The sequence below is a fragment of the Ipomoea triloba genome, chromosome 2 (genome assembly GCF_003576645.1).
Source record: "Ipomoea triloba cultivar NCNSP0323 chromosome 2, ASM357664v1".
Taxonomy (NCBI): domain Eukaryota; kingdom Viridiplantae; phylum Streptophyta; class Magnoliopsida; order Solanales; family Convolvulaceae; genus Ipomoea; species Ipomoea triloba.
The window spans coordinates 3,993,720-4,010,814 of NC_044917.1; the positions used below are offsets into that span (position 1 = coordinate 3,993,720).

Genomic DNA, 17,095 nt, shown 5'->3' on the forward strand with positions numbered 1-17,095 from the left:
TGAAAAGCTTTCTTTGTGCCTACCCTGGCCGGCCTGAAAAGAAATGCAAATAAGTCTCTAGACAAATTGTGAGAATGAGCATAGGGAATCCAATTTGATAATGAAATTCGATGAAGAATAGCATATTTGGAACTACTGAGATCAACTTCAAGTAAAACATAAATGTTCGGCTAATGTGTGCTCTTCGATCCACCAGTGAGGGTTCTTGCCACGAAATCCCAGTCTTCAATAGGTTCGTATTTCTTGAGGGGATTGCTTGAAACTCATTAATTACTTTTGGGCTAAATTTATAGCACTTCGTTCTTCCTCATGAAAATCTTTTGGAATTTCTGGCTTGTAGGATTGACAATGTCCGCAGTGAGATTGCAGTAAAACTCAAAACATCTTTCGCACAATGAAAGTGGGGAGATCAATCTAGTAAGATGATTTGATCAAACTAGGGTGACTTGGTGATTGACCCACATCTCAAGCATTGTCAACCAGTAAAAGTTGAGGTTTCATGCCATCCACTTTGTGTAGTGTACAAAACCCTTAGAAGAAATTTCTTTGAATTTAAGAAGAACGAAGTAAAAAAATTATTAGGAACAACTATAAAAAATCTCTCTTGCTCTCATTTTCATTACTCTACTATGCAAATAACCTCATACTTACACACACTTACACTTCAAATCGTCAACTTAGCTATATAATTTATTTGGCAAGCTTAAAGGCTTCTGCTGTAAGTAAACTTAGTTTCCTAGCTTTGATGAATTCAAACCCTCTTAGAATGGGCTCAAAAAGGTTTTTAAATTGTTAAAAAGTATATTCAACTCCCCCCAGACTTTTTGCTTGCTAGGGACCAACATCAATAATCATCATATCACAAAATGAGATAGTGGAGAGAATGGTTTTTGTGAATGGTGGGTCCACCAAAAAACTAAGAAAAAACCTAAAAGCAATGGAGAGAATGGTTTTTGTGATTGAATGAGATAGTGGATAATGATGTGGATGGTGTTGTCTACAAAAAAATTGGAGAAAAAACCTCAACTATTGAGGAAGACCTTAGTAATTTTTATTTTTTTTTAAAGAGTTAATTCCATTTTTTGTCCTAGATTTATAGGTGACAATCTATTTTTGGTCATTTTTATTAGAATATCCTCATTTGGTCATAGTATTATTGTGACATGACCATTTTTAGCTCTCCATCAACAAAATCGTTGAAATATCGTTAAATATAAAGACATTTAAATCTTTTTTATACAAAGTATATTGAACCACTATATTTTAATTTTTATGTTTATTTTTTTGAAAAAATTCATAATTGAAGACCGAAATGTCATTATATTTAACAATATTTAAATTATTTTGTTGATAAAGGACAAAAAATATATAATCATGACACAATAATACTAGAATAAAAATGAATATTATGATAAATAAGGGCTTAAAAATGGACTGTCACCGGACAAAAATGAATTTAACTCAAAAAAATAGTAATAATCATAAAAATTTTGAACACCTCATCTTGCAACTGATATAATTGGAGGATTCAGGATAGCGTCACAACCAAGCTATGATGTAATGTCACTTTTGATGGCTTGATTCACGGGGATTCCGAAGATGCTTGACGATTTCTGTGTCTGATTGCCAACCACGTACAATTAGTACAAAAATATTAATGGCGAATGTGTTAAGAGGTAGAAGCTAGTGACCATTAATTTGTCACTTGCCTGATTGCCAAGCTATGCGTTACAACCAATCTATTATCTATGATGTAATGTCACTTGTCTGATTGCCATCCATAATTTCGACTCTGCCTGCTTGCTGGCCAGACCTTGGAATACACAAATTTGTGTTAAGAGGTAGAAGTGAGCATTAACCGTGCTAACACTTGTCTAAGACCGTTTCACAGATCTTAATTCGTTAAACGAGTCAGATCAACTCGTGTTAATATGCATATGTAATACTTAAATTAACAAATGTAATATTAATTAGAAATAAATTAAAGTGTTTATCACTTATGGTGTGTTTGGAAACCCGATTTTTCAAGTTTCCCGTGTTTGGCAACAAGAAAAAAATTAAAGTCAATGAAAAACAATGGATTGATCCATGAAAAATAGTTAAAAAAATTTACTTCCCCTTTTTTTGGGAAGTGATAAGTGCAAAAGATGTCATCTTTATAAGGTTGTTATCGGATCGTCTAGTACACAATTCGTAGCTTTTGTGTTTGATTTGTCCCTTTATTGCGTTAGAATGCTTCATATTGCCATTGGACCCCGTTCTACACTTGGTTAATCATTTTGTAGGTAAAAAGATGGGCAAAAAGGCAGAAAATGGCTAGATTTTGAAGAAGGATTCACGAGTCGAAGTTGGAGTGCGAAATACACCATGGACGCCCAGTGGACGCCCAAGTGGACGCGCGTCCAACGCGCGTCCACCATGCGTCCACCCTTGCGTCCAACTTTTCGCTCTCTGATTCTCGCACAGCAGAACAGCAGTCTGCTGTGGACGCGCAGTGGACGCGCGCGTCCACCAAGCAGCTCTCTGAAGTTGAAGTCTGTGCAGCAGAAACGCAGCAGAAACGCAGTGGACGCCCCAGTGGACGCGCGTCCAGCGTGCGTCCACCCGTGCGTCCAGCGCGGAAAATTGGCGGTTGGGCGAGATTTAAAAGGGGAATTGAGCCATTTTTCAGAGGATCCATCACATTTTCATTTTAGATCAGTTTAGAATATTTCTCTCTCTAGGATTAGCCTAGAGAGATCTCCCCCAATTCACTCCACATTCCCAATTCACTCCACATTCCCAATTCACTCCACATTGCAATTCTTAGTTTAGATTAGAATTAGAGAAGAATTCCATTGTTGCAAGATTGAGATCTACATTCAATTTCAAGTTCAAGGTTTAATTTCAAGCTAAGTCTTCCTTTTAATTTCTTGTCATTACTTTTGCTTTTGCTATTTCAATTTCAAGTATGATTAGATAGATCTTTGTGGATTTGGATTGAGCAATGTTGTATGGATATTCTTGAGCTTTGAATTGATTAATTAGGTTTTGCAATTGCTTTGACTATGAGTTTGATTGTGTGAATGGTGATCTTCTTTGACTCTTGTGTGGGAATGATCAACCTATATGAGAGATGTTTGGAGAAGGAGTCTCACTTACGAGAGTAAGGTTACTCCTTAGCCTAGCCTAGCCTAGCACATTTCCCTCTCACCTTTGAGAAAAGGGGGATTGGAAGGCAAATAGCACACCATGTGTTCGATAATTTGCCTCACCTAGCCTAGTTGCCATGAGAATGGGACTATGGACTAGATGATAGGCCAATGACCACGAGAGTGGCGTTGGCATAGTTGTCTTGCCTCATTTTCATTATCTAAGTGTTGCTAGCCTAGTATCTTAGGAAATCAAAGATACCTATATGAGTTGCAATATCCAAATCCTCATTTCCAATTGATTGTTTTCTTTGTTTGTTCCTTATTTTCATTATGTTTCATGCACCTTTCTTACCTATGTTTGGGTTAGCTTTCAAACACTAAACACTCTTGTGCTTAATCCCCTTACCGCTTGAATTCCCTCCTTGCCATCCTTTGAGAACGATACTCGGGAACTTCTTCCCGTTTTACCACCTATTACTTTCCATCCACCGCGAAAACTACACCCTTCAGGAAGTCATTTTCCATTTGAAGCAGTGGAACTACCAATCCCCCCCCCCCCCCCCACTACCACCCACCTCCACTGCCGCGGCCACCACCACCACCACTGCCAACTCACCCACCACCACGTTGACCCCTATATATCTTACTTTTCCAACTTGCTTTGGAAAAATATGATATTTGATAAAAATAATTATTATATGTACCATTAAAAGTATTACGTATTTTCTTATAAGAGTATGTTTGAAAAGTAGAAAAATGACTCCTAAAAAATAAGTCATTTCTTGTATTTGGTTGCATTCCAAAAAACTGTCTTGATGTGTTTGGTTCATTTTCTAGAAAATGAACCAAACACATCAAGACAGTTTTTTGGAATGCAACCAAATACAAGAAATTGCTTATTTAAAATGAACCAAACACATCAAGACAGTTTTTTGGAATGCAACCAAATACAAGAAATAGATTATTTTTTAGGAGTCATTTTTCTACTTTTCAAACATACTCTTATAAGAAAATACGTAATACTTTTAATGGTAAATATAATAATTATTTTTATCAAATATCATATTTTTCCAAAGCAAGTTGGAAAAGTAAGATATATAGGTGTCAACGTGTACGTGGACAGAACTGATAAAACCAGCAAGATATATATGAATTGTGGTCCATGTACACTAGGGAACTCCAACCATTCAATCCTTTCTTTGTAGATATATATGCAATTTTCCCATGCGACGAACGCGACATGCCGACATGCATATTTTTCACATGACTTAATACCATATTTGGCATATCTCCATTTATGGCTTCTCAGGTCTCAACCATCTTTAGCCCCGGCAAAAGCAACCTCCCCATGCGGCTCTTCACCGTGACAAGGCAAAAGCCTGAGCTTGTTGCCCCGGCAGAGCCGACTCCACGCTAAATTATATATATAATAATGCTAGATATTATCCTGAGTTAGCTAGTTAGTGACTTGATGAGAACCAACCTCTCCATGAATTTATTGAGAACCAATCTTATCTATTAAAAAAAAATCTCATCCATTAAAAAAATAGATCTATGGATAAAATTAATTGGAGAATTTAAAAAATTTAGATCTATGGACTGAATGAGATTAATTGAAATTTAAAACGCTATATATTGTGCATATTATACATGTGTACTATAAATACTTGTACAAGAAATTAGGTTTAGGTACATTATTCTCCAAATCATCAGTCTCTACAAAGTATATAAAAAGCAAGTAGTCGATCTCTACGTTGTATTCGATAATGGCCTCTCAGCTACTGCAGGCATCTTTGGTCTTCACGGTGACAAGGAAAAAGCCTGAGCTTATAGCTCCGGCGAAACCAACTCCACGGGAAATCAAGTGCCTCTCCGACATTGATAGCCAACCAGGTTTGATGTTCCACGTTCCATTTATGATGTTTTATCGCAATGAGCCTTCCATGAGCGGGAAAGACCCCGTCAAGGTCATACGTGAAGCTCTTGCTAAAACCCTTGTTTTTTACTATCCCTTCGCGGGTCGGCTCCGGGAGGGATACGGAGGGAAGCTGATGGTGGATTGCACCGGCGAGGGCGTCATGTTCATCGAGGCTGACGCCGATGTCGCGCTTAAACACTTCGGACATGCGCCCAGGCCTCCGTTTCCATGCTCAGATGAACTTCTTTACGATGTTCCAGGCTTCGGAGGAATTCTCAACAGCCCCTTGCTCCTTATTCAGGTAATTATCTATGTCTCCCAGTGCTCACATAGACAGCTCAATTGATTCAATTCTGAGTAGGCAAGACCGTAATTAAACTCACAATTGAGCTTTTGTGGACACTATCGGGGGTGGTATGTGGGGGCCTAGGAAAAAGCTAGGAAATTTGGCTTTGTGGGGTTTGTGGGCAACTATAGTAGAGTGAATCATGGCCTAAAACGACGTCATTTTGATGTTTAAAAAAACTTCTTGCTCCGCATGCGTGTTAGAATAATGAACATTCTAGAGTAAGATAATGTATTTTATGAGTTAGAATAATGTATTTTATGTGTTTTTTGAATAATATACTTTATATGTGTTTTTAGACTGTGGTTCAGGCAATAATGATTGGGCAACTATGTCTCCCACTTTGTTAGCTTAGGTAAACCGGACAAACTAAGGCTAATTAAATATGACCCAAGATGTGTCAATATTTTTTAGGTGACTCGTCTAAGGTGTGGAGGTTTCGTTTTTGCTATACGCCTAAATCACACCATGTCAGATGCCTCTGGTCTAGTCCAATTCTTGAACACCATAGCCGAAATTGCAAGAGGTGCAGAAGCTCCATCGGTTTATCCAGTATGGCAACGGGAGTTTTTCGACGCCCGTAACCCTCCCCGCATAACATGCACACATTATGAGTTTGAAGAGGAACCCGCAGATTCAATGGGACCAAACATTATTCCACTCGACAACCTCGTCCATCGTTCTTTCTTCTTCGGACCTACCGAGATTTCGGCTTTACGTAGGTCTCTCCCGCCCCATTTGCTCAAATGTTCGAGGTTCGAGGTGGTAACGGCTTGTCTTTGGCGCTGCCGTACGATTGCCATGGAATTTGACCCCAACGAGGAGGTGCGGATCTGTGGCACAGTCAACGCACGTCCTAGGTTAAAAAATCCCCCGGTTCCAAATGGGTATTATGGGAATGCATTTGTTTATCCCGGAGCAAAATCAACTGCAGGCAAAGTGAGCAAAAATCCACTGGCTCACGCACTCGAGTTGGTCACTAATATAAAATCTAGTTTTACCGAAGAATACATTAAATCGGTAGCTGACTTAATGATTCTTAAGGGACGACCAAGGTTCACCGTGCAAGGGACTTTTATTGTTTCAGATGTTTCTCGTTTTGGATTCTCAGAATTAGATATTGGATGGGGCCAGTCGGTTTTTGGTGGGCCGGCTCATGGAGGTGTGGGTGGTATTCCCGGTTTAATAACCTTTTACTTACCATATGAAGATAACAAAGGCGACCGTGGGATTCTGGTTCCGATGTGCTTGCCGGCGATTGCAATGGGGAAGTTTGTGAAAGAGCTTGAAAACTGCTTAATGAAGTGAACTTCATCGTCCCAAAAGTCAAATGCATTTATATGTGGTAGTTAATTAACATCAATCATATTTAATTTCAACCTACGAATTGTCTATATTTATCTTGTTATTTATTGTTGTCGCCACAAATATGGAGCACCAGGTATTATCGTGTGTTTATAAAAGATTGAAATTATATAAGTTAGTTGGTACGGTGTGAGATATTGATTTAATTTTTTTTTTTTGAGTTATTTTCTTATTGTGTACGTTCTATGGTTCTAATAATGATACTTGTCGCATGGTCTTTTAAACTCTTATTTTTATTTGTATGTATACATATATAATTATTTAATTAATTAATGTAATTCACATTTCTAACTTCATTTGAACTTCACCTACACTCAGATGATTTTCTGTGTTCCTCCCCGGTTATATATACCATGGTCAAAAAATTATATTTGTAATTGACATATTCTATATCTACAATTAACGATTTATATGACTATAAATAAATTTAAAACACATAATATATTAACTATTATACATACACATAAATAATAACTATAAACACATACATAAACTATTAAATTATTTAATTTGTTGTGCCGCTAAAATCCATTTTGTTAAACATATAATGCTGGAAATTGATAATGGGGTAATGGATATTGGTGGCCAGGCAAGTAAATTGCACATTTCCACGTTTTGTGCATGCATTTAGTATTTTGTAAGGATTTGCTGCAGATATTTAATGACAGACAGCAATAATTGTGGTTCATGATATGCATGATAGTCGTCTATTCTTAAGCCTTTCATATCATAATATATATAGTATGACAGGCTAACAAGTGTCAAAAATGCTACGGAGTATGTTTTATGGAGTTGACTTTTCCATGCACCATGTTTTGGGCTATTAGATGATGCAATATTAAGATTGTTTACAAGTTCTCAAGTTCACACAATAAAGTAAGTTCTCACATAAACATATATATATATATATATATATATATATATATATATATATATATATATAAGGAATAGTTCGTGCGATTAAAGCTTTCTGTGCGGTGATCAATGCTCTTTACAAAAAAATTCTAAACTGATGTACATTAAACTTCTAATTTACGCACCTTAAGTTGGATTAACATTAATATAACTATACTGAAAAAATGTTATAAAGAATATTAGTTGTGTTTTGAAACTACTAAAAAAAAAAAAAACTGACGCACTTAAGAAGGAAAACCATGCACCTAAAGCCTTATGCCTATGCACCTCAAGTTTCAACAACTAACGCACCTTAAGTACACAAACAACACACCATAAAAAGAAAAAACATACACCTTAAGTTTCAGGTTGACTCAACTTAAGTTTCAACAACTACTCACCTTAAGTAGCCTTAAGTACAAAAATAGCGCACCTTAAATTTCAAGAACTATTCACCTTAAGCAGCTCATTCACCTTAAGCACAAAACTCACGCACCTTAAATACAAAACTCATGCACGTTAAGCACAAAAATCTTGCACCTTAAATTTGATCTAGAGGCAAAAATTACCAAATTATCACCGCATTTTATTTATTTATTTTGACAATATATTCTAGACATTGACTTAAGTAAGATCAATGACTCAGAATTGACCGCACAACTGCACGAGAACTGAATTTTATATATATATATAAATAACTTTTTTGTAATAGTCGAAGTTAGAAGAATAATTTAATTCAGTAAGCGATCAAAATAGTGATGAGAACGGTCCCAAAAAAATGTATTGGGCTTTAGTACCCAATCTACCAAACTTGAACTTCATACATAGTACTCCATTATTTATTGGGCTGGAGAACACAACACCACCTACGAAAATAAAACTGAGCAAGATATAATATCAATTATTATATTATGGACCAAACCAATATCTAGCTTGCATGGTGTATTTTAGTCCAAAACAACATTCAAATTATGTATAATTATGTATGTACAGTAAACATATTATGTATTTTTAGTTAATAAATTATGTACCTACTACGTTTAACATATCATGTACATGTAACTAATAAATTATGTATTTATTACAATTACTACCATTAACATAATTTTGGACCAGAATTCCCAATATAAGGTGAATCATAATCTATTGTACAATTTTCTAATACAATATAGCGATAAATTATATTGTAAACCACGATACACATTACAATATGAGCCACTGATAAATAATAATTTTTAGCATTTTGAAATTTCATTTTTAATGTATTGAAACTTTATTTTTATATTTATGCTATGTGATCCTACTCCATGATTTAAATATTGACATAAACCTCTGACACCGTCCATATAATACACAATTTTTTACTTACACTTGGAACGTACTTACAGATAATGCCAATATGCTGTCGCGTGTCGCTTTATAAAAACAGTCCGTCGGCATTGGCCTTCATAATAATCTTCTTACCCAATTATTTGGGAGAGAGAGGGCATTATTGTCAACAAAAAAATCTGCAATGGTAGTCAGTATGATGAGCGCCATCCCGGGACCATCGACACCGCCGATAACCTCAACGCCGTCGCCGGCAACATCGCTACCGGTCCGTACAATTCCCGGCAGTCACGGGTGGCCTTTGTTAGGGCCGTTATCCGACCGCCTGGATTATTTCTGGTTCCAGGGCCCCAAAACGTTCTTCAAGAGCAGAATTGAGAAGAACAAGAGCACGGTTTTCCGGACCAACGTTCCCCCGACTTTCCCGTTCTTCCTCGGCGTTAATCCCAACGTCATCGCCGTTCTCGACGTCAAGTCTTTCTCCCACCTCTTCGATATGGACCTGGTGGAGAAGGCCAATGTTCTCGTCGGAGATTTCATGCCCAGCGTTAGCTTCACCGGCGACATGCGGGTCTGCGCGTATCTTGACACTTCTGAGGCCAAGCACACTCAGGTATGTATAAACTCGTACTGATTTTTTTTTCCAAGCTTTTATATCTAATTTTCCGGCGGGTATATATGATCCTAGATCTGTAAAACAAGCAACGCAGCCGTACACCGTACTTGCCGACGCTCAAATAACATAGATTTTATCATCTGATATATAAAGGCCATTTTATCTAGTTTATATTGAGTTACATAATCTTTCAAATAATAAGTATGGAGTCTTGTTATAGAGAATTTTGTATTTATGTCACGTAAGTACAATGTTTTTGGTTAACCTTGTTAGCGATTGGACAACAAATTGTTTTGAAGTAGTTATTACTCCCTATATCCCATTTTATGTGTCTTACTTACTAGTTAATGATTTCTTATTCTTCTTTTATATATATATATATACTTATTTTTAAATTTTAATTATTTTTTTTATGTTTAATAGTATTTTTAGTGTAGTTTCTAAATATATAAATTTTCTATATTAATACTGAACTTAATATTATAAAAAATTAGATTAAAAATAAGTTCAGTCAAATCTCGATAATCGAACTATACACATAAAATGGGGCGGGTGGAGTATATTATAATTAGACAAGAGTCACTAGATGTCTAGATATGATACCATTGTTATATAAATGCAGGCAAATATGCCAAAAAAATGTCATTTTCTAGTGAGCAGTCAATCACCAAGTCCTTGTCCATATTATATATTCCATTTTTCATGACACAAATTTAAAATATCTCAATTTTTCAATTGGCAAATATCTCAAAATTAAATTGGCTCTCACTTAAGACTTGTTTTTAACGGTAAAATGGAGGTTAGATCTCTATACAGTTTGGTGTTTAGTCAAAATTAGATTGAGTCTTTTACCTTTTTATGAATCTGGAGGTTCATGAATCTAGAATATAATACGCCCAACAAAGTCCGGAAAGTTGAATTATCGAACAAAAAAATATCTCCATTTTTCATCATGTTTTTCTTATGGTTGAATAGTCTTTAACAACTATACTAACTTCTAAAATAATATATCCTTACTTCTTCTTCTTTATTTTTTACTGGCCTAATGCAAACAAAAAGTATATCACAATTTTTATTTTGTATTTTTAATGATAGAAGTTTTAGGAAAATGTAGAATCTAAAATATAGTTCTACAAATCAGGAAATTTGAATTATCAAACAAAAAAAAATCTCCATTTATCTTTAAGATTTTCTTGTGCTAGTTTGAATAGTCTTTATCAACTTTCATATTATGTTGTGGTCCTATGTCACACTGTCGTATATATACTAGCTCTCCTAGTCTAGAATAATATATTTCTTATTTTTACTTTATTTAATACTAACCTAATTCACACTGATTAACGCAACAACTTTTTTTTTATTAATGATAGAAGCTAGTTTGACGAAAATACAATTATCACATATTAAAATGGTAACACATCACATATATTGACATGTTTATTTTTTATAATAATATGCTACAGATCGTCACTGTTTATGTTTCAGTAGGTTGAGAAAATAATTATAAACAGTATTGTATAGTAACAGAGAGTCCGTAGTAATAAAAAAAAATGGTGCATGATGAAGACTAATTTTTGAAGCTTCAATAATGGCGTTGGCAGGTGAAGAACTTTTCTATAGACATCTTGAAACGAAGCTCAGCTACATGGGTTCCAACGCTTACAAGCAAGCTAGACACGATGTGGGGATCCATAGACGCCGAGCTTGCAAAATCCGGGACCGCCGCCGTCTTCTCTCCGCTCCAACAATTCCTCTTCAGCTTCTTCGCCCTCACGCTCCTCGGCGCCGACGCATCGAAGTCGCCGGAAATTGCCAGCTCCGGCGCCATCATGCTCGACAAATGGCTGGCTATCCAGCTAGTCCCCACCGTCAATATCAACGTTCTCCAGCCCTTGGTAGAGATTTTCCTCCACTCTTTCTCCTACCCTTTCTTCCTCGTCAAAGGAGACTACCAAAAACTCGTCGATTTCGTGGAGAAAGAGGCGGCGGAGGTGCTCAACCGCGGCGTCACCGAGTTTCAGCTCACCGAGAAAGAAGCCGTTCACAACCTCCTCTTCATTCTCGGCTTCAACGCCTTCGGAGGGTTTTCCATTTTTTTCCCTGTCCTCCTGGGCAATCTCGGGGACGAAAAGAACTTGGAAATCCAAGAAAAACTGAGAAACGAAGTCAGGGGTAAAATTGGAACAAACCCAGACAATTTAAGTTTCGAGAAAATTAAGGAAATGGAACTCGTCCAATCATTCGTGTACGAAACTCTCCGACTCAACCCGCCGGTCCCGAGTCAGTTTGCGCGAGCCAGGAAGGATTTCCAGTTGAGTTCACACGACTCGGTGTTCGACATCAAGAAAGGAGAGCTCCTGTGCGGGTTTCAGCCGTTGGTTATGTTGGACCCGAAGGTTTTCGACAATCCTGAGGATTTTGTGTTGGAGAGGTTTACGCAGGAGAAGGGGAAGGAGTTGTTGAACTATTTATATTGGTCGAATGGGCCGCAGACTGGGATGCCCACTGCGGCGAACAAGCAGTGTGCCGGCAAGGATATTGTGACTCTTACGGCTTCCTTGTTTGTGGCTTACGTTTTGCAGAGATATGATTCCTTATCTGTGTCTTCTGGTTCTGTGGTAGCTGCTAAAAAGGCAAGCTAATCTGAGTCTGGAAAATGGATTTGTGTCTCACGCAATAGAGGTGCCAGTCAAGAGATTAATAACTATGTCTGATGGTGGAAATACTGGGCTGCACTGGAAAAAATATGCATGTATGCAAATTCAACTTTAAATAAATGCTGCTAATATGCAATGGATGGCATTCTCATCATCTTCTTTGCCATTCTATTTTATTTTTGAGTTTTGTGCGTATCCTTTTTCTGGTTTTACAAGTTTAGAATTTTGTGTGCTAAGCATATAATATTTTGTAGACCTTATCATTGGGTTTGATACTATGACTTTCCTCAAGTAGAGTCATAGAAGTGTCAGTTAAGTACAAGATGATTGGTCATAATAAGCTAACTGAACTGCTCTTAACTTTCAAGTTATAATTTGTAAGTTTTCATGTTGCTAGATTTGTGAAACAATTTCATAGTATAAGCAATCTTGCTACATACTAAAAAAGGGGGAATATGTTGTGGCTTCTAAACCCCAAATTCATGATATATATATAGTAACATAAGTTGTAATAATTGTCAATATACAGAATTGCAACAGTGTAAAAGAAGAAATCCCAGCGCCCCAGACTTCAAAATCGTTGACCATGGAATCCCATCTTTTCCACTTCCAAACAAGCCTTTAAGAAATGCCCAAAACATTAGTATTACCCAAAGGCTGCAAATCACTTCACCCACACCCCACTCCGCTTTTCCCTGTGCATATCTCAACAATCCAATAAACAGAGCTACCATATTCACCAACAAAATAGTTGTACCAGGGATAAAAAACGGCGAATGATCGAATGTAAATCCAGTGTTGGACTTTTCGTCTTGTGTATGATCTTGATCTTTTTTGGTGACTTCAAATACCGTTTCGGAGAATCCTAAACGCTTAAACATCACAGTAAGAAACCCGAATAACCATGACGCTGAAGACATTATTCTCCACATTCTTTGGTTGTTCCACCATGCTCGTATCGACTCATTTTCTTGCATGTATTCCCATAGAGTGTACAAGTTGTATATGATGAAAATAGAAGCAGGTATAACAATAGCCACTTCATTTCCCTAAACACATGATCAGGTAAACCAACTTAAATTACACATAACAAATCGGTTCAAACTAAAAAAAGTCAATAGGTGGCTCCAGTTAGGAGTCAAACTTAGAACAGTATGGTTACCAAACCAATCATCTGACCAGATGACTAAAGAAAAGCATTTGATATGTTATATGGTTGTGGAAACATAAAATTGTGTGGTTATTACCTTCGGTAGGAAGTGAGAGTTGGAGATGAGGCAATAAGGTGGGAGAAGAGCATAGCATAGTTCAAAAATGGGGCGCACAGGCCAAAGCATAACGAACATATAGGCCAAGCATTGCCTAAACTGGAGGTTCCCAAATAAGGCAGCAAATATTGGGCATTTCATGCTAAATAGTATTTCCGTATGGCCAGAGGCCCATCTCTTCATTTGGTTCAACGAGCCCAGCCCAGTTGACGGTGTACATCCCAGGAAACCGGCCGGCTCCACCACACAGAACCCGGTTTTCCAACCCATTGTTTGAATGCCAATTCCGGTCAGAATATCTTCCGTCACAGATCCATACCGCCATCCAATCTACAATATAATATGTCAACAAAATCTTCTATCACAATCCACTGAAATCATACGTTGACCGATAGGATTATCACTTCAATCAATCTCTATTCATAGTGTAATTAACATTTTTCTAATTATTATTATAAATAAAAATTACTTACATTATGACCCCAAGTTGTGCCAAATTCATAACCGCAATTCGCAACTTGGGATGCAGCCTCAAGGGAATGTGAAAGACCACTAGAATACCACGTCTTAGAACTTAATGATCCTGATAATGTAGTGGCGGCTAATGTTATGAATATCTTTGACTTTCCATATGTTTTTTGTAGGTCATCATCTGTCAATTTTTCTGAAACCAAACAACTCTATTAAACACTTGAAACGTTGAAAGTATTTTATTTTTCTTTTGAGTTTGTATCAACTAACCAAATTTAATTCACAATTGTTTTAAATTTTGTAAAGGTTTCAATATAGGATTGAAATTGCATACCAGCAGTGACAGTGTCATTTGGCGATAAACCATAGATTACTTTCCGTCTATGGAAACAGCCGGTCCCATCATAAAATGATCCTTGAATCCCAGCATTTCCTCTCCCCACACACTTCACAAACAAAACAACAAATTGGATATATGAAACTTATAATAATGTTCAATTAAATAAATATGAAAAATGCAGAGGATTTCACCTACATGGTATAAGATTTTATACTGGCTTGCATAAGGGTCATCTTTCAATCCATCGTAAAAAGTCTGAGGAAATTGTACAAATCCGGTGTCCCTTTCATCCTTTGCCCCAAGCATGAAGCACATGGCGTGGAGCACAACTTTTGGGTTATTTACGTAGAAGTCACAGTCCACATTTAACATAAATGGTGCATTTGTCATCACTCCTGATACTCTCGTCTGTATCAACAATAATTATCTGGTCGTGTTTATACATTGAAGTCATTATAATTTTAGATCTGTAATATATAAGGTAATTAATTACCAGAACATTCATGGCACCAGCCTTAAAATTATGTTGGTGTTTTGGACGCTTTTCTCTGGAGATGTAGATGAGGTGCGGCACGCCGACAGTAAGAGATTCCTCGTTCTCCCAGATTACCTGTAATCAATTCATGTTTCACATTCTGTCACTATTTTTTATTTGTTTTTGGTTTTTTAATCAATCTCAACGAATATATGCATATATAGTTCTACCCAATCTACATACCTTTATGATTGTAGAATGGTCATTGCGATCAAGATCTGCAAAAGTTGCGAATTTGTTGAATAGGAAGGGATTTTGGGTGGCATTTTCGATCTTTCCACACAGATTTGCATATTCATCCTGCAATTTTATTTGCACAGGAGAATTAAATTGACTGTTACTATACGTTGCAGAGATGGATCGCAAATAAAATGTTTACATTCATTTTCTCCCATTCACGTCGGAATTCCGGGGAGCTTTCCGGCGGGAATGTGTGGTCGCCGTTGAAGTACCGGAACGGGGCTCTCACGGCGACGTTGTACTTCTTACAGAAGGGAACCCAAAGCTTAGCGAATTTGGAGGTTTCCACAAGAGCGTAGAAGGTAACAGGGGATGCAGAATCGTCTGAGACGTAACAAGCTAGCTTGTTCGCCGGATATTCCAGTGCCAACAGCGACAGCACCGTGTTCACCGTCAGAATCGGCGGTTCCAGCTCCGGATTGGCCGTCGTGACGAACATATCCACCGCCGGAAACTCACAGCTCCCATTCTCCACCCTAAAAATTAAACACAAATTAAAAATACTCAAAATGAAGAACTGAACATATTATATTGATTTTTTCTAAAAACCAACCAAGAAAACAAACAAAGTTACCATTCCAAGAAGCGTTGTGGGTATGTAGTGGTTTCAACCTGATTCCATTTGGTGCTGACCACAAGAACCCAATTGAAAGTGAACCAAGACTCGCACACCAGGGCCAAGAGCCAAGTGTAGTAGTAGCCATGGCTATGGAGATTGCAAATTCTGTAGGCGATGAGCGAGAGGAGAAGCAGAAGAATGACGATCTCCACCGCTCTTGAAATCGTGTTGTTCCGAAATTTGGTTTCGTAAAGAGGAAAAGGCGGTGGAGATTTGGGTGCCATAGCAATGGTGGGAGCTGAGGAAGCACAGAGGAATGCTCAATCAAATGTGTCGTGGCCACCGGGTTTATAAACCACATTAAAATTTGTCGTGTCGTGGACAGATCAAATTTGGATTTAAAAATGTCACTTTTGGTATTGCAGCCAAGGTGTTGACCGCTGCAACAAACATGAAGTCGTCGCTTATTGGGATGGCTGAGTGTTGGGTTTGTTCTTCCACTTTGAGTCGCGCGGCGGCCGCGGCCTATTATGACCATTTGGTTCCGCAGTTGGGCTGGATGGTGATCATATTTTGCCATTATTGTCGGTCAAATTGTAAACTATGGATGGCCATTGCCCAATTTTAGTCGTTTCTTCTTGGGATTATCTTCTTGGTTATAATAAAAAATTTGGTTTCAAAATAAAAACCACAATGATAACGTGTTATTAATCACCATTAATATTTAAGTCAAATTAAAAAAAAAATCTATTCTAATATCATCAATTTTCGAAACTCTACTCTCTCTATCCTTAAAACATTACCATCTAAAATGTATAACTCCGTTATTTAAACCATCTTTTTAAAGATGCAGTGTATTTATGATGACTAATCAGCTGTGTATTTATTACAAGGTGAAAATATATCGCTTAATTAATATATTAGATAATAGATATATTCTTCTAAATAGGTACCTATAATTGAATGTCACATTTTTTTGAGATAAAAGTTACATTATTGAAAATACTCTATCTAAGGTTATCTACACCCATACAATCTTCTCTTACTTTCAAAATATTCTAAATTTATAATTATTCAATATTACTCTCCATTCATGCAATTACCTTTCCTCTTACAAAAATGATCACACTATCACATTATCTTATAAAAAAATTATTTTTTATCAATAATAATAATAATAATATAAAAGGACAAAAGGCACATTTGCAATTCTGACTGCCGAATTGCATAAGTTGCAATTCTAACAGTCAGAATTGCAATATGTGGACAATAAACAATTTTTTTAAAAAATAAAAAATATTACCACAGAGAATTGTAAGTGAGGGAATTACGTAGATGAAGATGCCAATATGGCCTAATGATTTTGATAGTATCACTAATCTGATCTAAAAAACTATTATCGCTTTGACCATATATATATGAC

General features: G+C 36.8%; 3 protein-coding genes across 4 annotated transcripts; 2 read left to right on the plus strand and 1 right to left on the minus strand.

Moving 5' to 3' along the window:
- Window positions 1–4,737: 4,737 nt before the first annotated feature.
- Window positions 4,738–6,927, plus strand: LOC116009674 (benzyl alcohol O-benzoyltransferase-like). The gene is made up of 2 exons (XM_031248794.1): window positions 4,738–5,353; window positions 5,813–6,927. Exons 1-2 carry the CDS (start codon window positions 4,901–4,903, stop codon window positions 6,704–6,706), a joined length of 1,347 nt encoding a protein of 448 aa, XP_031104654.1. The 5' UTR covers window positions 4,738–4,900; the 3' UTR covers window positions 6,707–6,927.
- A 2,173-nt stretch (window positions 6,928–9,100) lies between these two features.
- Window positions 9,101–12,596, plus strand: LOC116009975 (fatty acid hydroperoxide lyase, chloroplastic). Its single transcript, XM_031249203.1, has 2 exons — window positions 9,101–9,599; window positions 11,204–12,596. The coding sequence occupies exons 1-2, from the start codon at window positions 9,171–9,173 to the stop codon at window positions 12,242–12,244; spliced, it is 1,470 nt and encodes a 489-aa protein (XP_031105063.1). The 5' UTR covers window positions 9,101–9,170; the 3' UTR covers window positions 12,245–12,596.
- A 53-nt stretch (window positions 12,597–12,649) lies between these two features.
- LOC116009974 (cellulose synthase-like protein H1) lies at window positions 12,650–16,131 on the minus strand. Of its 2 annotated transcripts, XM_031249201.1 has the most exons (9): window positions 15,688–16,125; window positions 15,253–15,589; window positions 15,057–15,173; window positions 14,832–14,948; window positions 14,534–14,746; window positions 14,333–14,444; window positions 14,001–14,191; window positions 13,507–13,857; window positions 12,650–13,308 (listed from the first exon to the last, which is right to left on the minus strand). In XM_031249201.1, the coding sequence occupies exons 1-9, from the start codon at window positions 15,954–15,956 to the stop codon at window positions 12,778–12,780; spliced, it is 2,238 nt and encodes a 745-aa protein (XP_031105061.1). In that variant the 5' UTR covers window positions 15,957–16,125; the 3' UTR covers window positions 12,650–12,777. The 2 variants fall into 2 exon arrangements, with proteins under 2 accessions (XP_031105061.1, XP_031105062.1); XM_031249202.1 differs by lacking the exon at window positions 12,650–13,308 and having other exon boundaries at window positions 13,710–13,898; window positions 15,688–16,131.
- Between the last annotated feature and the right edge of the window lie 964 nt (window positions 16,132–17,095).

What these genes read in the sequence shown, in the direction of transcription:
- LOC116009974 (XM_031249201.1), bottom strand. Translation starts at nt 15,956, where the DNA reads ATGGCACCCAAATCTCCACCGCCTTTTCCTCTTTACGAAACCAAATTT. An exon ending in AGTATAAAATCTTATACCAT is followed by an intron (nt 14,445 to 14,533) that starts GTAGGTGAAATC and finishes TTGTTTGTGAAG; the next exon opens with TGTGTGGGGAGAGGAAATGC. An exon ending in GCACAACTTGGGGTCATAAT is followed by an intron (nt 13,858 to 14,000) that starts GTAAGTAATTTT and finishes ATTATATTGTAG; the next exon opens with ATTGGATGGCGGTATGGATC.
- LOC116009975 (XM_031249203.1), top strand. Translation starts at nt 9,171, where the DNA reads ATGGTAGTCAGTATGATGAGCGCCATCCCGGGACCATCGACACCGCCG. An exon ending in CTGAGGCCAAGCACACTCAG is followed by an intron (nt 9,600 to 11,203) that starts GTATGTATAAAC and finishes TGGCGTTGGCAG; the next exon opens with GTGAAGAACTTTTCTATAGA.
- LOC116009674 (XM_031248794.1), top strand. Translation starts at nt 4,901, where the DNA reads ATGGCCTCTCAGCTACTGCAGGCATCTTTGGTCTTCACGGTGACAAGG. An exon ending in GCCCCTTGCTCCTTATTCAG is followed by an intron (nt 5,354 to 5,812) that starts GTAATTATCTAT and finishes AATATTTTTTAG; the next exon opens with GTGACTCGTCTAAGGTGTGG.